Source organism: Crocodylus siamensis, chromosome 8 (assembly GCF_052110815.1).
Source record: "Crocodylus siamensis isolate JL-2025a chromosome 8, ASM5211081v1, whole genome shotgun sequence".
Taxonomy (NCBI): Eukaryota; Metazoa; Chordata; order Crocodylia; family Crocodylidae; genus Crocodylus; species Crocodylus siamensis.
This window is the reverse complement of record NC_143402.1, coordinates 52,688,784-52,712,086: the sequence shown is the minus strand read 5'-3', so window position 1 is coordinate 52,712,086 and position 23,303 is coordinate 52,688,784. Positions and strand designations below refer to the sequence as shown.

The window sequence follows — 23,303 nt, the reverse complement described above, 5'->3', positions numbered from 1 at the left end:
AAGTAGAGAATTGGGGGCATGTTTTGTGTGAAAATATGGTAAGTGGGGAGTTGGTGGGGATAGAATGTAGGGGGTGGATAGATCGACAGATAAGATGGTGGGGTGAATATATGGACAAATAAGAGTGTAAGGTGGACAGAAGGAGAGATAAATGGATAGAGTGTATAATGAACAGATTGAGAGATGGATGGAGTGTGGGATAGATGAAGAGATGGATAGATGGCATGTAGCATGGATAAGTGGATAGTATGGGGTGGATAGTCGGAGAAACGGATACAGAGTGTGGGATGGATAGATGGAGGCATGGATGGATAGAGTGTGGTTAGATAGACAGACAGACAGGTCTGCTTAGTTTAGAAAAGTAACACTTGAGGGGGGACATGATGAGGGTTTCCAAAACACTAAATAGCACTTAGGAAGTCAATAGGGATTTGTTATTGACTGTCCCTCACCAGACAAGAACAATGGTTCACCACATGAAACTAACAGGTTGTCAGTTTAAAACTAACACAAGGCAGTTCTCTTTCCTCCAGTGTGTCATTAAAGGGTAGAGCTTATTGCTACCAGATGTGGTGGAAGCTGAGAGTGTAGCCAGTCACCAAGGGGCTAGACAGTAAGTACTGAGCAGGGGAGTGAGGGGTGCAGCCTCTGCATCAGAACTCCCCAGACTTTCAGTGCTGGAGGCTGCAAGTAAGAAAGGAACAGGGGAAAAAACCCTCATCAGACCCAGCTCACTTTCTTTCTCAGCATCTGCTCTCTATGGCCATATGACACAGGAGACAGGGCAAGATGGACCTAAGGTCTGAACATATGTTCAGTGACAGTCCATATGTTCTTATGAGTTGTTGGGGGGAGGGGTGTTGTGTGCTAGAAAGGACGGTAAGCAGAGGTTTGCAAAGCTGGAATTGGGGGCTAAGCTGGAGGGAGATGGGTGGGTTGTGGCTTTATAATGAGTTTTTTATATAGAGCCCCCACCCCAACCTGGAGATCATTTTGCAGTCTCAGTGGCTATCACCTCCTGGAAACAAATCTTCTTTTCTTCCTCCTCCTCCTCCCCAACCCCTCTTCCCCACCTGTATTTCCCCTCCTCCGCAGGTTGCCATGGGGACACTCCAGTAGGAAACCAACGGTGCTAACATCACGATGCACCCGGCATCGTGAAGGGAAAACTGAGCAAACACCCTCCCCTGGGTTCCCTGTGGGGGGCCCACATGGTTAACCATGGCCACAGACTCTGGCACAGAAGAGCCTGAGAAGCCCCAAGGAGGTGTCTCCTTGGAAGGCGACATCCTCATGGCAGAGACTGCTTTGACCATGGAGGGCAAGAAGCCTGCCCACTCCCTAGCTTCTGGTGGGGGCCCTACAGAGAGGAAGCGCTTCTTTCGGAAGAGCGTGGAGATCATGGAGGAACGAGACCAGTTGGGGCCAGGTGCCCAGCCAGAAGAACATTTCTCCACTGGCCTTCTCCTAGCTGGACAGGATGCCAAGAGCGAGCCAGGCCCCAAAGCTGCTTCAGAGCCCCCCAAGGAGAAGACCAAAAAGGAGATCGAGGAGGAGGCAGAGATGAAAGCTGTGGCCACCTCCCCTGGTGGCCGGTTTCTCAAGTTTGACATTGAGCTGGGTCGCGGGGCTTTTAAGACAGTCTTCAAAGGGCTGGACACAGAGACGTGGGTGGAAGTGGCATGGTGCGAACTTCAGGTGTGTGCCTTGCTCTATGGTGCAGGTGTGGGAGGTGGGCGGGGGACAGTGTTGAACTCACGCTTCCTTTAAAAACTCCAGCTCCCACCTAACAGATTTTGGCGGGGAGAGGTAGAAAGGCCAGAGATGAGTCCTCTTGTCTGTGTGATATGTCTGCACTTGGCATGGGGGCTCGCCGTGGCTGGAGACACAGGATATGGAGCTTCTACACCCTCCATGTCTTACCACCACTACCTGCTGTGCCCTTATTGACCAACAAAAAACCCAAGAGCTTCTTGGAGTGTATTAACAGGAGCAAATCAAAGGCACGGATTCTCCTGCTCTGTTTGGCATTGGTGTTCTATGTCCAGTCTTGGGCTGTGCACATCAAGAAGGAGATGGACATGTTGCAAAGAGTCCAGTGCAGACAGACCCAAGTGATGAGGAGCCTGGGAGGTAGGATTGATTCATAGATTCATAGATTGTAGAGTCAGAAGGGACCCCGAAGGATCATCGTGTCCAACCCCCTGCCCCAGGCAGAAAAAGGACTGAGATCAGATGACCCCAGCCGGGTGCCTATCTAGCCTTTTCTTGAAGACCTCCAAGTTGGGTGATACTACCACCTCCCTTGGCAGCCCGTTCCAGATTCTGGCCACCCTCTGACCCTGATAGGGACAGGCTGAATGATCTTGGGGGATTGAGTCTGGAGAAGTGATGCTAGAATGCGGATCGGATTACAGCCTTTTTGAAGGCCAGTGCCAGAGAGGGTGGAGATGATTTAGGGGTCTGATGAGAACAAGCTGGAAGAGCTCAAGGGGTTGAGTCTGAAGAAGAGAAGTTGGGGGGGGCTAGATCACAGCCTTCCCATCCCTGAAGGATAATGACAGAAAAGATGGAGATGGGCTTTTATCTGTGGCCATGGGGGACAGAACTAGGATCATTGGCTTCAAGCTGCAGCAGGGCAAACTGAGGTTGGAGATGAGGAGGAACTTGCTGCCTCTGAGGGAGGTAAAGCATTGGAACGGGTTGTGGAATCTCCACAGAGAGGTGGTGGAATCTCCATCCCTGGAGATGTCCAAGAGTAGGCTGGGTGGTGTAACAAGATCCTACTCCAGGGGTGTCCTTGATGCCCCTGAAGCCCCCTTAGACCTTGTCAACTTCACTTGCTTTTGGGCAGTCTCCCACTTGTCTGCCATGCCTTGTTGTATTTATCTTTTTGAAAAAGGGAGGCTGCCCCAGGACTTCCCATGCTTGATCTTACACTTCTCACCTCACATTATCTCCACTCTCCACCTTAAGGGCTAATTATATGGGCTCTGTCCTCCCCAGTACCCATGCCCATGCCTCACAGATGTTACACATACTAATTGGATTATAACTGCCCCTACAGGCTATTGGATCCATTTGTTCTTATGCCAGCCCCTCTCTGAGCCACTCTGGGCCCTTCAATCTCCAGCTGTGGCCCCCCTGGCTTTCGGTCCTTCTCCTTAGATCCTGGCCCCGCTTGTAGGCCAGTTGAGACCCATGGGCTCTCTAGCCCTGCCAGTGTCTGGCTCTGGTCCTCCTTGACTTTTGGCTTTTCCTGAGCCCTGGCCCCACTTCTAGGCCAGTGAGACATATGGGCACCCTGGCCCTATCTGCTCCCTGGGCCCTCTGCTCTCTTTTTGAGCCCTCTGGCTCCTCTCTTCTAGGCCAGCTGGGACCTCCTTTACCTCCAAGTAGTCCCTTCCACAAACCACCAGCTGTTTCCCAGCCCTAAGGCTACATGCTGGTGGTTCTGCTGGGCCTAAGGCTACACACCCATGGATGTAGTTGGTGTGAGCCAGAGTCACTCACTCAGCAGCCAGCTCAGGAGCATCTTCCCTGTCAGCTGCTAGGGTAAGATTGCCCATCTACCACAGGCCCTGAGTTTATATATATTTCAAGCGCAGCCCCTTCCTACAGGTGTCTTGCTTTATTATTACCTGAGCTTTTTCTAAATCATTCTCTCCTCTTAAACTGACAAGCATGCTAAGTGCCCTGTCACAGATGGACACTGGACTGGGATGGTTTAGTCAGGGATGATCCTGCCTGGAGTCAGAGGGCTGGGGTTGAGGTGGTCTCCTAAGACCCCTTCCAGCCCAACATCCCCATGATGCCTTCTCAGATCATAGGACTTTGAGAAAGCAGGAAGGGGATGACAGGACAGAGATGGGCTTTTCTCTTTGGTCATGGGAGACAGGACTAGGAGCAGTGTCCTCAAACTGTAGCAAGGGAAACTGAGGCTGGGGATGAGGAGGAATGTGCTGCCTCTGAACGAGGTTGAGCATGAAAACAAGCTGCCTAGAGACATGGTGGAGCCTCTATCCCTGGCAGGTTGGACAGACTCTCTTCCAGCTCAAGGAGCTGCTACAGCAGATGCAGGTGTCTTCTTAAGGCTCACCCCACACTAATGGCTCTGCAGGAGGCTGGGAGACCCCACAGAATCAGGTGTCTTATTCCAGGGTGTGTTGTATACAAGAAAATACAGTCATTCCATGGTCTGTGCTGAAACAGCATTTCCCTCCCATAAGAGAAATCAACGTACCTGTACCTCATCCCAATAGATTTATGTTGCTTGGTAAAAAAAAAAGGCATTTGATAATCATAGAGAAATCATGGTGACATCAGGCTGGAAGGGATCTCCAGAGGTCACCTCTAGTTCAACCCCATCCTCAAGGCAGTCCAAACCATCCAGACAAATCCATCATCTAAATTCTTCATAAAACTACTGTTAAATCCTGACACAAGACATGACAACCAAAACTGCCACAGGGAAAGCAGGGGGACCATGGCAGCTAACATTTTGCTTCTGTCAAAGGTTGTTAATATACGCTCCACAGATCACAGGTAGAGGCCATGCCCCCACTACAGAGGAATGCAATACCCATCCCCCCTCCCAGTTTATAGCAATCTAACCAGGGGATAAAAGTCCTTCCTGCTCCCAAATGTGGCATTAGTCTGACCCAGAGGGTAAGACTCTCTAGTCAGGATACTCTGAGCCCAGTCACCATCCTCAGCCTGAGTTGCAGCCAACAACTAGTGCCTCTGAAGGAGGCTTAAAAACACCCTGACATGTAGCAGCAAGAGCAGGCAACCAGTAAAGCCTAGAAGCCTGGAAAATCCCCATAGTAGAATATAGGCATCACGATACTTAGATCATCCCTGACTGGTGGCTGTCCAACTTCTTCTTGAGCCCCTCCAGTGTGGCAAGTCCACAACTTCCCTGGGCATCTAGTCCACTGCCTCACTGTAGTCTGGTAGCTGGGCCATGAAAGATTAATTGTCTTTTTTTTTTTTTTGCTTAATTTTGACTCGGCCATGCAAGGAGCCTTGTAACCTACACAAGGATGGATCTGTACTAGTTTATTTACCTGACAAATACTTTCAGCCTTTTGTCCATACTCCTTCCTGGTTCTCATTGTCTTTCCCACTAGAAGTACAGGTGAAAACAAAAAGATGACAACCTTGACCCTTTGCCTTTTGGCTACTTTCTCAACTATCAGCTCATTTAAGTGCCTGCATGTTTACTTTGGTTTATTGATGAGGGAAAGATTACATGGTGCATTCCCGAAGTGACCTGCAAAAAGAACTGGCTTTCTTTTATAGAAGAACCATTCAGCCCTTGATCAAACTTCCTTGCAAAGTGGTCAGGCTGGTTCTGAATTGGCCATTGATACAAAGAACATCCTGGGTACAGGAAATCTCTAGAAAGTGGAGAAGAGGACAGGATGGTCTTGTGACACATTGGGGAGTGCTCTCAGGATCCAGACGCCCTTTATTAGCCCCAAGGCCCTCCTCAGAAAATGCCAACTCTTTGCTTTCACTCTTTGGTTGATGAAGAAAATACAATAAGGGTAATACTTCAGTTGCAAAAAACTCAGAAGGGCCCAATGGGCCAGGATAGTTTTGACGGGGAGAAGCTTAGAAGGAAAAGATGAAAGAACTAGGATTATTTCATCTGGTGGAGAGAAAACCATGGGGGTGGGATTTGATCACAGTATTTCAGTCCCTGAAGGGCTATGACAGAGAGGCTAGAGATGATTTAAAGCAGGGTTTATCAACCCGTACTTGGAAAGGCCCTAGGGGGTATGTGCAGGCAGGCAGGGATGGAGCACTGCCACCCACCACCCTGTGCTGCCGCCTCCCAGGTGCAGAGCTGGGAGGGGGCGAGGGCAGTAGTACCCCTCTGCAGGCTGCACAGGTGCTGCCTGGCCAGCCGGATTTTGTGGGAGGGGAAGGAAAGCTCGCATGCAGCAGCTGCTGCTGCCACCCACCACCCTATGCTACCACCACTCCACATCCAGCTGTGTACACCCCCTGCATCCTGCTCTGTGTCCAGCCACCAGGGGTACACTTATTAAAAACAGTTGACAACCCCTGATTTAGAAGCCTGAGAAGTAAGACTGATTGGGACAGGCTAGAAGAGCTTGGGGGATGGAATCTGGGGAAGAGAAGATGGAGGGAGGATTGAATCGCAGCCTTTCCATCCCTGAAGGGTGATGACTGGTTTCAGTCCCAGTCCCTCTGTGGCTGCAGGGAACAGGACTAGGAACAACAGTCTCAATCAGAGAAAACTGGGGCTGGAGATGAGGAAGAACTTGCTGACTAAGGGTGGTCAAACATTGGATCTGGTTGTGGAGCTGTGGTGTCTCCATCCCTGGAGATGTCCAAGAGCAGGTTGGATAGACACTGGGTTGCGATGGTTTAGATGGAGACAGTTTTGCCTGGAGCAGGGGGTTGGGATCAAGGTGACCTCATGAGGTCCTTTCCAGCCTGACATCCCTAAGATCCCATCTTGGATTGTATGGTTATAGGAAAGTGTAAAGGGCAATAACTAAGAGAATGGAAATGGGCTTTTCTCTGTGGCTGTGAGGGGCAGGACTAGAAGCAATGGCCTCAAGCTGCAGCAGAGGAAACTAAGGCTGCAGATAAGGAGAAACTTGCTTCCTCTGATGGAGGTCAAGCATAGGAACAGGCTGCCCAGAGATGCAGTGGAGTCTCCATCCCTGGAGAAGTCCAAGAGCAAGTTGGACAGACTCTAGGCTTAGATGGTTTTGTCAGGCATCCTGTCTGGAGTAGGGGTCTGAGGTCAGTGTGACCTCATGAGATGTATTCTAGCCCACCATTCCGATAAACCTATGATCTATCCATATATGTAGGCAAAGTAGCTGTGGGGCCTAGATTTTAAACTGTGACGTGCCAGATTTCTGTAGGAAGATGCCTTTGTCCTAGTAACTTCTCAGAGGTCTGTTGAAATGCTTCAGTATTTTTGTCTTTGCTCACATGGGTAATTTTTTTAATGATCATGGAATGTTTTTTCAAAACTGATCTCTATCCTGCCATGTGTATATCTGGGATGTTAGAAAAGGAGCTATAGGTGGTGTCATCACATACAACACAATATACATGTTTCAAAGAAATCTTAGAGATATGGAGCTGGAAGGGACCTCCAAATGTCACATCTAGTCCAACACCCTGCCTGAGGCAGGATCAGCCCTATTCAAACCATCCCCGACACATCAGTTACCTAACCTCGTGATAAAGTGACTGTCTACCCTGATACAGCATCAGACATCACACCCCAACCTGCCCCAGGAAAAGCAGAACCATGACAGCCAGTGTTCTGCTACTATAAAGGTTGTTATATAAGCTCAAGAGATCCCAGTTAGAGGCCATGCCCCCTATTACATGGGAAGGCAGAACAGCCGCCCCCCCCCTCCGCCCTCCTTAGTCCATACCATCTGACCAAGGGGTAACATTCCTTCCTGACCCTAAATGTGAGTTTGGGGGGTGGGAGGGTTAAGCCTCTGTCAGAGGCATTGAGTGTCAGCTGAATCCCAGGCTCGGGATGGTGATTCAGCTGTGCCAATGCTCCTGCTGGGACTCAAACCTTGAGGTTCCTGGCTAAAGGTTCTTGTCCCCCTGCTCAGGGTCCAACTGATGCCACATTTGGGGTCAGGAAGGAATTTGACCCTCTGGGCAAATTGATACGGACTCATGGGGCTTGGCTTCCATGGTGGTAGGGACATGGCTCTACCTGGGATCTCTGGAACATATACTAAAAACCATTTACAGCAGTAGGATGTTAGCTGCTGTGGTTCCACTGCTCTCTCTGTGGCAGGGTTGGGTGTGATGTCTGGTATTGTGTCAGGATGGACAGTAGTTTTATGAAGAGTTTGGACAGTGGATTTGTCTGGGCTCATTTGGACAGGGATGGTCCTGCCTCAGGCTTGGTTTTGGACTAGAAGTGACCTCTGGAGGTCCCTTCCAGCATGATTTTAAGCCACAAAGATGCAAATAAAGCCTCAGTTTTTAATGGCGTGGGTGACTGAAAACAGGTTCCTAATAGAAAAGGTGGATTTTTCCCCCATCTCATGATGGCTTTAGGTCAAGCCTGCATGCTTTGGTAGAAGATGCTTGAGCTGAACATAACCTGAGAGATGTTCACTGGCCTGCTCCAGGTAGTAGGGGTGCTTAATCCCTGGCCCACAGGTGCCACTGGTCTGATCTTGAGCAGAGGGGCAAGACCCTTAGCCAGGAACCTCATTGGTTTGAGTCCCAGCATGAGCATTGACACAGCCCAGTCACCATCCCCAACCTGGGCTGCAGCCAACACTCAATTCCGCTGAGGGAGACGTAAAGACACCCCAATACATGTAGCAGAAAAGTGGGGAGGAGAGGAAAGCCCAGAAGCCTAGGAAATCGCCATAGTAGAATTTAGACATCACACTGCCTAAATCATCCCTGACCCATAGCTGTCCATCCTCTTCTTGAGCACCTCCATGGATGGAGAGTCCCCAATTTCCCTGGGCATCTATTCCACTGCTTCACTGTTCTAACTAACCAGCCTTATGCAGGATTCCACCCCCACACAGCTTCCAGTTGGTACGATACTGTGACCGTTCTACCCTCTTCAGGACAGGAAGCTGACCAAAGCCGAACAGCAGAGGTTCAAGGAAGAAGCAGAGATGTTGAAAGGCTTGCAACACCCCAATATTGTCCGCTTCTATGACTCATGGGAGTCCACAGTGAAGGGGAAGAAGTGCATCGTGTTGGTCACTGAGCTTATGACATCTGGGACACTGAAGACGTGAGTCCCTCCCCCTTCCTCTTCACCCCCATTCTTTCTCCCCCACTCCAGGTGTAGTTGAGCTAGTGGTTTTCTTTTGATGTTAACCTATCCTTGCTCTTTTGATCCAACCCAGGGGCCTCACAAGCTTGTTCCTATAGCATCCAGCCAGCCCAGATGTCCTGGGACAGTCCTTGATTTCAGGGCAATATCTAGGGTTGCCAGCCCCCACCCAATTTTTTTTTTTCACTGACAGTCCGCAGACTTTTTTACTGACCTTTTTTCTTTTTATTGTCAGGATGCTCTGGATACCAAAAGTTTAGCTTAATCAGCCATGGAGGCCAGTAGTAAACAAAAGGGTGGCTGCAAGATGTAGGGCTGTACTCTCAAATCCAAGGTAGAAAATCAGGGGTAAAACCACATGAGTAAAAGTTACCTTGGTATAAGTGTGGTGTGTCCAGAATTTATCCTGCAATAACTGTTTGCCCAAGGAAGGCAGAGTATGACAGTATCCCTCATTAGGCTCAAGGCACTCTCAGAAAATACCAGGTCTTAATAACAAATGAATGGAGCTTAGGGGAAAAAACAAAGCCTCTTGCAAAGTACCTAGAAAACCCACAGCAGGTCAGGATGTTTTTTAACACTCTGGATTCCTATTTGAAATCCCTGGGCTCATCTTGTGACTTTTGTATGCATCCCTACCAGTGATGACATCATGTAGTGCCCCCATAGCACCTCTGAAAAGATCTTGGGGCACCCCAGTATGCCCCAGCATCCTACTTGGGACACATGGGGCTAGGAAATATGTTCCCACCACCTAGTGGCAAAGTGGAGCAGCAACTTCACATGCCATATTTTCCGGCATACAACATGCCACCCATGGGCAGATCTATGGTTTTAAAAAGGTGAGGTGTTGGGATGGCATGGCTCATTATCACATACAACACAACATATATATTTCTCCACTTAAAGAGAAACTAGAAGCTTTACTAATATGTTAGGAGGGCTTTCATTGTAGTATTCAGTTTAAGATCCAAACAAAAAACAATAGAATTATTGGAATATGTACTGATTTTCTAGATTATATATAGAGTTAAAAAAACACAGCACCTAGGCAAGAATAGTCAAAGGCTAGTAGTGTCATTAGTCCTGTGGGCTTTAGTTTTTAAGGATACAGCCTCTGAATCAGAACTTCCTAGACCTTAAATGCTAGAGGCTGTGAGTGAGAAGGAAACAGTGGAAAGAACCCTGGTCAGACCCAGTTCACTTTCCCTTCAGGATCCACTCTCTGCCACTATGCAAGATGGGAGACTGGGCAAGGTGGACCTATGGTCTGATCCAGTCAATGTCAGTTCTTATGTTATCCTCTTAACTATCGGAATATGCATGGATTTGCTAGATTATACATTCAATTTAAAAACATAGCAAATTAGACAAAAATTGTCAAAAGATAGCACGTTATTAGTCCTGTAGTCATTATAGATAAATGCACATCTCTTACTCAGATTGAATGTCTTGACAGGGATAATAGGGATAATCCTACATCAAGCACAGGGTTGGAATAGGTATGACCTCTGGAAGTCCATTCCAGCCCAACTTCTGTATGCTTATACGGCAGTGCCTCCAATACTTCACTGTCAGTCGTGTCCACACTGAGTTGATAGGACCACATCTGAGTTAATGTTTTTCACTAGAGGTAAAAACAGTCTCTGAGGCTCAGAAACAGAAGAGAGACATTACTAGGAGTGACCAACAGAACAACATGGCAGAGGAAAGGATAGCTTGACTAGTAGAACATCAAGTTTATTCCAAAGGAGAGGATTGTTCATCTCTGTGGAGTGAAGAGATTAACAAGAATCAGAGAGATGACAATGAGCCATAGACATCAGAGAGAGGTAGGGCTGGAAGGGACCTCCAGAGGTCACATGTAGTCCAAGACCCTGCCTGAGGAAGCACCATCCCTACCCAAACCATCCCAGACAAACCCATCATCTAGACTCTTCACAGAACTAATGTCAATCCTGAAAAAAAAACTAGACTTTGTGCCTGAACCTGCCACAGGAAAAGCAGAAGGACCACAGCAGCCAATTTCCTACTGCTTTAATGGTTGTTAATGTACAGTCCAGATATCCCAAGTAGAGGCTGTGCCCTCTGCTACAAAGGAAGGTGACCCCCCCACACAGCCCCCCCAGTCCGTACCAGTCTGACCATGGGGTAAAATTCCCTCCTGACTCTAAAAGCAACATCAGTCTGACCCTGAGCAGAGGGGCAAGACCCTCTAGCCAGAAACCTCCAGGTTTGAGTCCCAGCAGGAGCATTAGCACAGTTGCCATCCACAGCCTGGGCTGCAGCCAACACCCAATGCGTCTGAGAGGCTTACTCTGACATGTAGCAGAAAGCTGTGGGGGCGGGGAGGGGGCAACCAACAATCCCAGAAGCCTGGGAAATCCCCAAAGTAAAATACAGGTATAGCAATACCTAGATCATCCCTGACCACTGGCAGTCCAACCTTTTCTTGAGTACTTCCAATGATGGAGGACCCACAACTTCCCTGGGCATCTTATTCTATGGTCTCCCAGTTCTAATAATTGGCTTCAATTGGCTACCTCAGCTACTGCCTGAATAGAAATGCCATTGCCTCTTTCAGGCAGTTGGTTTTAATTCAGCAGAAATTAAAGTGGGTGGGGGGGTTGAAAACTGCACCCCCCTGAATCTGACCCTGATGCTGCCTTTCTTGTCCTCATGCTTGCAGGTACTTGAAACGCTTCAAAGTGATGAAACCCAAGGTCCTGAGGAGCTGGTGCCGGCAGATCCTGAAAGGGCTTCACTTTCTGCACACCCGCACACCCCCCATCATCCACCGGGACCTCAAGTGTGACAACATCTTCATTACAGGCCCCACAGGCTCAGTGAAGATTGGGGACCTGGGGCTGGCCACCCTGATGCGCACGTCTTTTGCCAAGAGTGTTATTGGTAGGTGAAGATGCAAATTCCTGGCCTTGACGATGGGGTCAGGGACCGATGGCAGATGACATCACGTGGGCAATAGCATGGAAGATCCTGCACCTAAGACAGAACAGTCCCATGTACCAGTACAGGCTGGGGCTAACTGGCTAGGCAGCAGCTCTGTAGAATAGGACTTGGAGGTTTCAGTGACAATAAGCTGAATATGAGCCAACAGTGTGCCATTGTTACCAAGAAGGCGAACAGCAGACTGGGCTGCATTGGTAGGAGTGTTGCCAGCAGAGCAAGGGATGTGATTCTTCCCCTCTAGTCAGCACTGGTGAGGCCACATCTGGAGTACTGTGTCCAGTTTTGGGACCCCACTACAGAATGGATATGGACAAGTTGGAGAGAGTCCAGCGGAGGGCAACAAAAATGGTTATGGGGCTGGGGCACATGACTTCTGAGGAGAGGCTGTGGGAACAGGGCTTATTTAGTCTGGAGAAGAGAAGACAGAACAAGAAGCAATAGTCTGAAGTTGCAGCAAGGGAAGTTCAGGTTAGATATTAGGAAGACCTTTCTCACTAGGAGGGTAATGAAACATTGGAACAGGTTACCCAGAGACGTTATACAGTCTTCATCCTTGGAGGTTTTTAAGACTCGGCTAGACAAAGCCTTGGCTGGAATGAGATAGTTGGGGATGGTCCTGCTTTGAGAAGGTTGGATTAGATGACCTCCTGAGGCCCCTTCCAATTCTAATTTTCTATGATTTTATGATTGTACTAGCCAAATGCCCATCAAGAATGACAGGTGGGTGGGGACAGAGACTTATGTCCAGCTGTGCCTCCCCTGAGCGCACGCGCACACACACACACACGCACCCTTTGGGGCTAGACACCCCCTCCCCTTTCCACCACTCCACTGCAGAGCTGGGCCTGCTCCCTCTCCCCCCGCCTCCCTGCCACTGTTTTGGGGCCAGGCCCACCCCACCCCAACCTTCCTACTGCCATTTCTGGGCCAGACTGGACCCAGCGTGTCCCCACCCCATACCCTCCATTTTGGGGCCAAGCCAGGCCAGGCCTTGTGTGCCCCCATACCCTCCCTGCCCCTGTTTCGGGGCTAGGCACACTCCTCCCACCCCACCCCCTCAACCCCGCATCAGCCTGGGTCTGCTGCTCCTCACCCCCTGCCGCAGAGGGCCAGCTTCTCCCCCACCCTCGGGCCTGCTCCTCCCCCCACTTTGGGAGGGAGCAGCACAGGAGAGAGAGGGTGAGGCCAGCAGCACTGGCCTTGGCCCCTCCTTCCATAGTCGCTGCCTGCAGGGAGCAGAGGAGCTGGCCTGGCCCCACCCCCTGCGGTGTCCTGATTCTGCTCCCCCCATGCCACCTCTGCCACCTCCGAGGAGCAAGGTGGGGGCGAGGCCAACTTTGCTGGCCTTGCTCCCCACCCCCATTCCTCTGCTTTGTTGCTGTCAGCTCCAGGGAGCAGGGCAGGGGGTGGCAAGGCCAGCTTTGCTGACCTCACACTCCTGTCCCCCGCCCCCCCCCCCCCCCAGATCTGTCTCCTGTGTGCCCACCATCATGGTGTCACTTCACCATGCTGCCAACTCCTGTCCGAATGCTATATTCGCACTCTGGTTGTTTCCATCTTAGTCTTTCAAGAATGACGAGGCAAGGGGAGGGGGAGCCCTCTCCCCTCTTCTCTTCTGCTTCTTGGAGTGTCGGCCTGCTCCCCACCTCCCCATGGCAGGGGAGGGGAGGAGCAGGCCCGGGCCCAATGTGGACTGGGCCTGGGACTGAGGTGAGGAGGAGGCCCGCTCCTCCCTTTCCCTGCTGCTGCTGCATCAGGCTGGGCTGGGCCCGCTGCTTCCTGCCCCACCGCCACTGCGGGCTCACTTGTCTTTCTCCCCCCTCACCCCACATCAGGCCCACTCCTTCCCGCACCACCACCTCATTGGCATGCATCTGCCCTGCAATCAGTGGCAATGGAAGTGCGGAGGGACGGGCTGAGGTGAGCGCTGGTGGCCTCGCTCCCCCTGCGGCATCCCAACCCTGCTCCCCACCCTGTGCCGCTGCCGCCACCACCACCTCCAAGGAGCAGGGGTGGGGGGCAAGGCCAGCTCTGGTGGCCTCATTCTCCCCTGCTCCATTGTCACCACCTGCAGGGATCAGGGCAGGGGGGGTAAGCCAGTGCTGCTGGCCTCCCCTCCCCCCCCAGTTCCGTTCGCTCCAGGGTCTATCCCCTGCTCACTGCTGCTAGATCCATCCCCTGCTGCTGGCCTTGTCGCCCCTGCTCCATCCCCTGTGTCCCTGCCATCATGGTGGTGCTCTGCTGCACCACCATCTGTACAAACACTGTATTTGCACTCTGATTGGCTGTTTCAGTCAGCCAGTCAGAGTGGAATAAAGTGTTATGGACGGACAGACTAAGGCTTTTATAATATTAGAATGGGTCAGGCAGGACTGGTAATGTGCAGTGGGAGGCAGCAGCTGCACAGGTTGGGACACAGGGACATCCACATGTGTTTTCTGCCTATCCATCAGAGTGGTGGCAGAAGCTACTGTGCCCTCAGCAGAGGCAGCTTGGATAGGAGGAATTCATGATGGAATATCACTGGGGGTTGAACAAGTGTATCAGACACCTCAGGCTGGGCTGGGCTGGTCCAGTCCAGTCCAGTCCACAGGGGATCCTTCCTGGCTGGATCCATGGAGCTTGTGGCAGATGTCCAGAGGTGGTGGAGGGGGTCAGGTCTAAGGGTGGTGGCGGCAGTGATGACCTGGGTCAGGAGGCAGCAACTATGTGGGATGGGAAGTGCTGGGGGCACAGGTCAGAGGTGGTGAGTGGAGTGCGGAGGGCAGAAACTCGGCTTCCCTGCTTAGGACATACAACCCAATTTGGGCGTATGCCTGATTTTTGGGGAGGAAAGGTGTGTGTTGTATTCAATGGCAGGCAAGGTTATTTGAGTGATATATTTTATTAAACCTATTAGGTAGCTGGAAAAAAAGTTTTAGGCAAGCTTGCAGGCACAGTCACCCTTCTTCAGGCAAAGGGAGTCTCTGCTGTTCTGAAACTCCATGGAATGAGAGAAGCTAAAAGTGTAACAGGATGTCAGTGAAAATGTAAGTAGGTAGAAATTAGAAACACAAAAAGTAAAACAGGTAAGGGAGGGGGAAGCAGGCAGAGGAAAAACGGGGAGGGGGAGAAGGCCAAAGGGAAACGCTACAGTGATGATAGTACAAGGTAAAAAGAGAGGCTCTCAAAGAAAAAGAAAAAGGAAATGGTTGGAAATCAGGAAAACAGAAGTCAGAAAAGTAGGGGAGAAGGGGTGAAAAGGTGTGGGGAAAAGAAGAATGTAAGAGATCAGGTCAGACAGGTACCCAGTGAATCTGATCATGAACAACTGGTGTCTCCTGAGACTGGGGGGACACAATGGTGGCGAGCGGTGAGTAGGGACCGCCCACAGCCACCAGCGTCAGTGTTGGCAGCACCAAGTGGGGACTGTCTGCACCTGCTGGTGGTGGTGTCAACGGCAGGGGAGAGGGTGGTGAGTGGGGACCACCCCACAGACACCGCCAGTGGCTTCAGTGGTAGCCGATCTCAGGGGAGGCATGTGACCCCCCCCCCATGCCTCCCCTATGCATCGCCTATGAATCAGATGTCAGGCAGGTTGTAATGCGTCATAAATCCAATGTCTATATTGCATCCATGATTTTTTGTATCCAGTAGATTTATGAAGTGAAGTTCGTAGGCTCATCTATAGAAGGTGTTTTGTAAGTTCCCTTTGAGGATTAGAACTGAGAAATCGGAGGGAGTGATTGTCTTGTGAGAAGTGTGCCCCCACAGATAGCTGGGTATTCTTTTCTTCGATAGATTTTTCGGTGTGCATTTATTCTGGTGCGCAGTTGTTGGTTGGTTCCTCCTACATATTTTCCATCAGGGCATTTGGTGCTCTGGATGAGATATATAATGTTCCTGGAGGTGCAGGTGTAAGATCCATGGATAGTGATGGTTCTATTGTGAGGTATAGTTATTGTGGGGGTGGTGGAGGTGTGTTGGCAGGTTTTGCATTTCTTGTCCTCGCATGGTCTAGATCGATTGGGTGTGGTTTGGGTCATAGCAAGTTTGCTTCTGGTGATCAGGTTAGTGAGGTTTGGTGCTTGTTTAAAGGCTAGGATGGGTGGTTCTGGAAAGATCTCTTTAAGAATGGGGTCTTCTTCTAGTATGGGTTGCAATTGTTTGAGGATTTTCCCTGCAGGTTCCAGGGAAGGGTGATATGTCATAACAGTGTGTGATTTTTGTGGGTTTTCTTTTTGTACTGCAGCAAATCTACATGTGGCATCTGGGTGGCTCTTTCAAAAGTGCGATCTCTCTCTGGAGGAGTGTCCTTGTTGGCTGAAGGCCCTTTTGAGATTAGTGAGGTGGTGATCACGGGTATTCTCTTCACTGCAAATCTGGGGGTATCGGAGAGCTTGGCTGTAAATTACAGCTTTCTTGGGGTGTTTAGGGTGATTGCTGGTTCTGTGTAGATATGTATGCTGGTCTGTGGGTTTCTTATATATGGTGGTTTGAATTTTACCATCTTGGCTACTGATCATGGTGTCCAAAAAGGAAATGCTGGTATTAGAGTATTCAAGCAATAATCTGACGGAGAGGTGATGATTGTTGAATTTTTGAATTTTTGGTGGAAATCAGTCAGAGACTGCAGGGTTTCAGTCCAAATGATGAAGATGTCATCTATAAGTCTTCTTCTAGGTGGGCCATAAAAAGGTTGGCATATTGTGGGGCCATTTTGGTGCCCATAGCTGTGCCCATAGTCTGGAGGGAAGTGTTGTTGTTGAAACTGAAATTGCTGTGCATGAGGATGAAGTATATGAGTTTAGTGATATCTTGAGGTCTGTACTCTTGAGTTGTAATCTCGTTCCTGTAGATATGTGAGACAGGCTTTGATGCCTTCCAGGTGTGGGATGTTGGTGTATAAGCTAGTGATATCCACAATGGCTAGGAGGGTATTTCTGGGAGGTGGAGTTTTTTTGAGTTTTCGCAGGAAGTCAGTTATGTCTTGGATGAAATTCAGTCTTTGGATGAGCAGTTTTCAGATGGATTCGATGAAACCTGATATTTCTTCCATTAGAGTTCCATGATTAGAAATTATATGTCTGCCAGGGTTTCCTTGTTTGTGGATTTTAGGGAGCAGGTAAAAAGTCCCTGGATTGGGTAGTGTAGGGATCAGAGTCTGAAGTTTTTCTTGTAGTTTTGATGGAAATGATGTGAAGATGGCTTTGAGCTTTGAGGAGAAAAGGGGAGTGGGATCTTTCTCTAGTTTTTTGTAGTAGGTAGGGTCAGAGAGTTGTTTGTTGGCTTCTTTTATAGTCTTCACGGTTAAGATTAACTATAGCTCCTCCTTTATCGAATAGTTTTATTACCATTCGCTGGTTGAATCTTAGGGATTCTATGACCCTTCTTTCTGAGAGGGAGTGGTTGTTGTAGTGATGTTTGTTGAATCGTATTTCTTTATTCATTCTTTCTCTGAAACAGTCAATGTAGCGATCAAGATTTGAATTTCGTCTACTGCTAGGTGTCCAATCTGAGGGGTTTTTTTTATTTTTGGCATTTATTTTTTTCGTCAATGTTGTCAGCTGATGAATTCATGTTGAAAGTGGATTCCTTTTGGTTGTGGAAATACTCTTTCAGATGAAGGTGTTGAAAAAATTCTTCTAGTTGTCCACATCTTATTTGGGTGTTTTCCTGGGCAGAAATTAAGGCCTTTAGAGAGGACAGATTTTTCAGCTTTGGTAAGTAATGCAGAGATTGATTATATTAGAGAGTTGATTGATTCCTTCTGTTTCACTGAGTATCGTGTTGGGATGTTGGTATTGGTGGTGTTCTGAGGATTGTTTTGCGGCTAGGGGAGAAGTTCCTGTAGTTATTGGTTCCATTTCTTCTTTTTGCTTTGAATGGATGCTGTAATATGGTACATGCTGCAGCAGGCCACTGGGTATTCATAGAATCATAGAGACATGAAGCTGGAAGGGACCTCCAGAGGTCTAGTCCAACCCCCTGCCTGAAGCAGGATCAGCCCTGTCCAAACCATCCCAGACATGTCCATCATCTAACCTCTCCATAGGTAGATGGATGGATGTAGCTTATAGATATATAGAGGTCACATCTAGTCCAACCCCCCGCCTGTAGCATGATCAGCCCTATCCAAGCCATCTCAGACATGTCCATTATGTAACTCTTTAATTTGTGTAGGTAGATAGGTAGGTAGAGGTCATATCTAATCCAACACCCTGCCAAGGCAGAACCATCCCTGTCCAAACCATCCCAGACAGATCCGTCATCTAAACTCTTTGTAAAACTGCCAGCCACCCTGACACAGCACCAGACATCACACCTGAACCTGCCACAGGGAAAGCAGGGAGACCACAGCAGCCAACATCCTGGTGCTTTGAGTGGTTGTTAATATATGCTCCAGAGATCCCAGGTAGAGGCCATGCCCCCACTACAGAGAAAAGCAAAATCCCCCTAATCCATACCAATCTGACCATGAGGAGGAAATTCCTAACTGACTCCTCTGGCTTTGGTCTGACCCTAAGTGGAGGGCAAGATCCTCTACCTGGGACCCTCCAGGTTTGAGTCCCAGCAGGAACACTGGCACAGCCCAGTCACCATTTCCAGGCTGAGCTGCAGCCAACACCCTGTGCCCCTGAGGAAGGCTTAAAAACACTCTGACACATGTTGCAGAAAAAGGGGCAGGGTGGAATTCCATCCCAGCCCCATGTGGCAACTAGCTAGACCCAGAAGCCTGGGAAATCCCCATAGCAGGCAACAGGCATTGCTACACCTAGATCATCATCAACCAGTGGCTGTCCAACCTCTTTGTGAACACCTCCAGTGATGGAGAGTCCACAGCTTCCCTTGATTTATTTTCCACTGGGAACATTCTCCCCCCCATCCCAGTCTCATCACTGGCTTTCTCCATTGCCTGTCTTGGCGGTAGGAAGTCCATAAACCCAAGGATCTCAAAGGCTTCTTCTCTTCTTACTTTCCCCAGGCACCCCCGAGTTCATGGCGCCAGAGATGTATGAGGAGCACTATGATGAGTCGGTGGACGTCTATGCCTTTGGGATGTGCATGCTGGAGATGGCCACATCAGAGTACCCATATTCAGAGTGCCAAAATGCTGCCCAGATCTACCGCAAGGTCACCAGTGTAGGTGTCCCTCATCCTCCTTCCACCTTTTCAGCTTACAAGGTGGCTGGCTGGGAATAAAGCTCTTAGTTCAGGGGTGGCCAACTTAAGATAAGCTTTGGGCTTCCTGTGTGTGTGGTACATTGGGGAAGGAGCAGGAAGCACAGCAGCAGATGGGGCAGGGGCACAGGCAGGGAGCAGAAAGCAGAGTAGCCAATGGGACGGGCACAGGGCAGTGAGTAGAAAGCAGAGCAGCCGATGGGGTAGGGGGGGGGTGACAGGGTCCTAATCTCAGCCTGGCGGTGGGTTCTACACCCAGGGGGGCCAAATCTTGGCTCACAGCTCATTCCTGGGGTCTCAGCACAACATGGGCCTTGATGTCAGTCAGGTACTGTGCCCACATGGTGGCTAGGGCCCCTGCTATGGGTCTGAGATGTCCTACTTCACTTGTGTGGGGTTGGGAAGATTCTCCAGCAGAGGCAAATAAAAGTTCCCTGGTAAGACTGGTGATGGGGGCTCCATACTTTTGCCCTGTCTCCCCCTGCCAACACCAAAGGGCATGCTTATCAGATCTGATAGACACGGCCAAAAGAGCCCATTAATTCTTGGCAACATCATGGTAACATATAATTATGATTTTGGCCCACAAAGGGGCTGACAGACTCATGGATAAATTAGTCCAGGGGTTCCCAACCCCCGGGCTCTGGCCCGGTACTGGGCTGCAAAGGTTTGAGTGACAATCCATCAGAAGGTTGGCTTCCGGACTGAAAGTCTGGAAGTGACTAGCGTACTGCAGACCAGCAGCCAACCCTTTTTTATATTGAGTATAAAAAAGGGTTGGCTGCCGGTCCACAATATGCAGGTCACTGCTTGTCCGCAGTTTTCCAGTCCATGGTCACTTCTGGTATGCAGTTTGCTGGTCTGCAGTCATTTCCAGTCCATAGTCACTTCGGTCTGCAGTTTGCCATTCCACAGCATAAAAAGGTTGGGGACCCCTGAGTTAGTCAACTCACAATAGACTTAGCCTCTGTCCATTGTTCATGTAGTACTTAAACGCTCATGCCTGACAAATCAATGTCCATACCTTAATACTGTGTTCAGTTCTGGTCTCCACATCTCCTAAAGGATTGAGAAAAACTAGAGAAAGTCAGCTTGTTGCTGAAGCCAAGAGTCGAATCTACTGCAAGCCAAAGGAAGCAGAGCAACAAAGAGCCTTGGCTCCCTTTTAGAGAAAGCAAGGTGTGCTGTATGCAAAAATATGGTGTTTGCCATTGCTTCTGCCTTCTCCTCCAGGGTATCAAACCAGCCAGTTTCAACAAAGTGACTGACCCCGAGGTGAAAGAGATCATTGAAGGCTGCATCCGTCAAAACAAGTCAGAGAGGTACGTTCTGACCCCCTTCTCTGCCCCCATAAGCCATGAACCCATGGTCCCTGCTGGGATGTCCGTGGGTTCCCACCAAGGGGTCCAATTTTGGATGAGGACATAAGATCATAAGAGAGGTTGGGATCTCTGGAAAGGATCTTTGTAGGTCACATTCAGTCCAAACTCCTGCTCAAGGTATAATCATTTCCCTCCAAATCATTCCATGTGTATCCTTGTCTGATCTAGTTTTAACACTGCTCAGCAACCCTGTCGCCCCAAGGCATGTTGCCCCAATACCCGTCCCCCATACTTGCCCCTAGGTAAAGCCAGGGGTTAAGACCTGTCAGGCTGGAGGGGACCTTCAGAGGCCACATCTCATCCAGCCCCCTGCCTGAGGCAGGATCATCCCTATCCAAACTGTCCCAGACAAATCCATTGTCCAACCTCTTCATAAAATTACCATCCTCCCTGACACAACACTAGACATCACACCCAGCCTGCCACAGGGAAAGCAGAGGGACCATGGTGTCTGTCCTGCTGCTGTCAAAGAATGCTAAAGTATAGTCCAGCATTCCCAGGTAGAGGCCATGCCCCTGCTACAGAGGAAAGCAAAAACCCTTGTAGTCCATACCAGTATGACCAGGGAGTAAAATTCCTGAACCCAGTGAGTGTCAGTCTGACCCTGAGTGGAGAGGCAAAACCATTGGCGATGCATAGGGGGTGGATGCAGATGCATGTGCACCCCCTGAGATGGGTCACCACCGCCACTGCTGGTGGTATCTGCGGGTGTTCTGCCAGCGGCATCTGTGGGTAGTTGCCAATCGCTACTCAGCAGTACCCCCTCAACACCAACATCACCGCAGCCGCCTGTGGGTGATCCCCGCTCAGCCCACCCTCACTGCCGACACCCCTGTGGCCACCTAAGGGCAGTCTCCACTCGCCACCACTATGTCCCCACCACCACCGCCACCACCTGCATGTGGTCACCATGCCCTCCCCAGCCTCGGGAAGCATGAGGTATTCAAGGGCAAGACTCTCTACCAGGGACCCTCTGGGTTTGAGTCCAGCACTGGCACAGCCCGGTCACCATCCCTAGCCTTAACTCTTGGAGAAAGGCAAAGAAAAACATCCCCCAGACCCCTGTAGGAACAAGGAGGGGAAAAAAATCCACCCTCAGCCCCTTCTGGCAAACAGCAAAGCCTGGATGTCCAGAGCAAAACAAACCCCCTCCACTGTGCTCTGAAGGACTCCATGCATCACTTCCTCTAACTGAGCCCTGTGTCTTTGTTGAGGTCTAATGGGCTAGTGGGGGCAGGGGGAGAGGGAAGAGCCAAGACTTCTGGGTTCTCTTTTTAGCCACATTTAAATCACCGGAGCATTCCTGAACTGTACCATGTTGCCTTAGAATGGGGCTGGCACTGGGACCAGAGCTCCCCTCTTCTTTCATCCCAGGTTATCCATCAAGGACCTGCTGAATCATGCCTTCTTTGCCGAGGACACGGGGCTGCGGGTGGAGTTGGCCGAGGATGATGATGGAGTCATAGCCTCACTTGCTCTCCGCCTCTGGGTGGAAGACCCCAAGAAGCTGAAGGGGAAGCACAAGGACAATGAAGCCATCGAGTTCAGCTTCAACCTGGACATCGATGTCCCTGAGGAGGTGGCCTACGAGATGGTGAGAGCTCCCTTCTCCATCCCCACAACTACTGCCAGCCTCGTGGCCTGGGGGTGAGGCTTGCCTTCTTTCTGCCTACCCAGTCACCAAACCCCTCTGAGATGGGATCATATAAGAATTGGGTTGGAAGGGGTCTCACAGAGTCATATTGACTCTGCCCATCAACACACCAGACCCATCCAAGATAGGAGCATAGGGGAATCAGGCTGGAAGAGACCTCATAAGGTCACATCTCATCCAGCTCAAGGCAGTATGGTTCTGGACAAAACCATCCCAGCCCAGAGTTGTCTAGCCTGCCCTGGGAACCTCTAGGGATGGAGATTCCACTGTGTCTCCAGGCAGCCTGATCCCACATTCAGCCTCCCTCAGAGGAAGCAAGTTCTCATATCCAGCCTCACTTTCCCTAGCTGCAGCTCAGGCTATTGTTTCTAGTCCTGTCTCCTGTGATCATCCTTCAGGAACTCGAAGGCTGTGATCCAATCCCCCTCAGTCTTCTTTTCTCCAGACTTGATCACCCCAGCTCTTCTAGCCTTTCCAAATCAAAGGCAGGGATTCTCCTATTTTATCCATTACTGAGGAGGCGTCTCCTGGAGTCTTGGGTCCACAATTATTTACTAAGCCCTTGATGTATACCTGTTGCCCTGTGGGGTCAGGCCAACTCTCAGGATCTCAGTATTGCCCTGTTAGACAGGAGGGTGTGGCACAATTGCACATATACAAACACACAAATCAATTAGGTGCATACGCACACATGCTACCAGCTCAGGCACATACACATCCAAACCAGCTAAGCACATGCATACCTATCACCAATTCAAGCACATACACTATACACCCCAAAAGTTAGACACAAATCACTAATTTGTATATCATGCACACAGTGACATATATATACACACACACACACAGGTAAGTTCCTAACTTGGATGGTACAGTATGTATGTGTGTGCTTGCGGTACCTGGCATACTTGGGGGAGGTTCAGGTGAGAGAGAGAGAGTTTAAGTGTAGGGAGTGAAAGTTGCCAGAATCAGGATTAGAACCGGTAGATTACAGAGAAGCTGGCTGAGGAACTAAGGCTTGGGTTTACTTAAGGTAGACTGGGGCTAGAAACTAAGGCAGACAGCTGAGATATTGGGGGAGGGGTGGCAGATAAGTGGTGGCAAGAAGGAGACAGCCAGGAAAGAAACTGAGGCAGAAACCTGGTTGCTCAGGGGAAAAGGAAAAGGCCGTGGGGATAAGGCAGTGGCAAAGAAACAGGGGGCGTTGGAGGCAGAGAGGAGCTCAGGACAGGTGTTGGAGGTGGCAGTGAGCCAGAAGTAGGAGAGGGAGAAATGAGCCAGAAGTTAGAGGGGCAAGGAGCAGAGA

The 23,303-nt window shown here is 50.0% G+C and overlaps 1 protein-coding gene and 1 pseudogene across 8 annotated transcripts in view; one reads left to right on the top strand and one right to left on the bottom strand.

Annotated features, from left to right (window-relative positions):
• Positions 1–23,303, top strand: part of WNK3 (WNK lysine deficient protein kinase 3) — a 73,513-nt gene that overhangs the window by 20,264 nt on the left and 29,946 nt on the right. For all 8 annotated transcript variants that reach the window (XM_090060674.1, XM_090060673.1, XM_090060675.1 and 5 more), the window contains 6 exons: positions 1,096–1,698; positions 8,616–8,788; positions 11,520–11,740; positions 18,765–18,922; positions 20,195–20,283; positions 21,718–21,937. In XM_090060674.1, coding sequence (XP_089916800.1) covers positions 1,222–1,698; positions 8,616–8,788; positions 11,520–11,740; positions 18,765–18,922; positions 20,195–20,283; positions 21,718–21,937 — 1,338 coding nt within the window. In that variant the 5' untranslated portion in view covers positions 1,096–1,221. The remainder of the gene's footprint in view (positions 1–1,095; positions 1,699–8,615; positions 8,789–11,519; positions 11,741–18,764; positions 18,923–20,194; positions 20,284–21,717; positions 21,938–23,303) is intronic.
• Positions 15,142–16,305, bottom strand: LOC149858539 (uncharacterized; annotated as a pseudogene).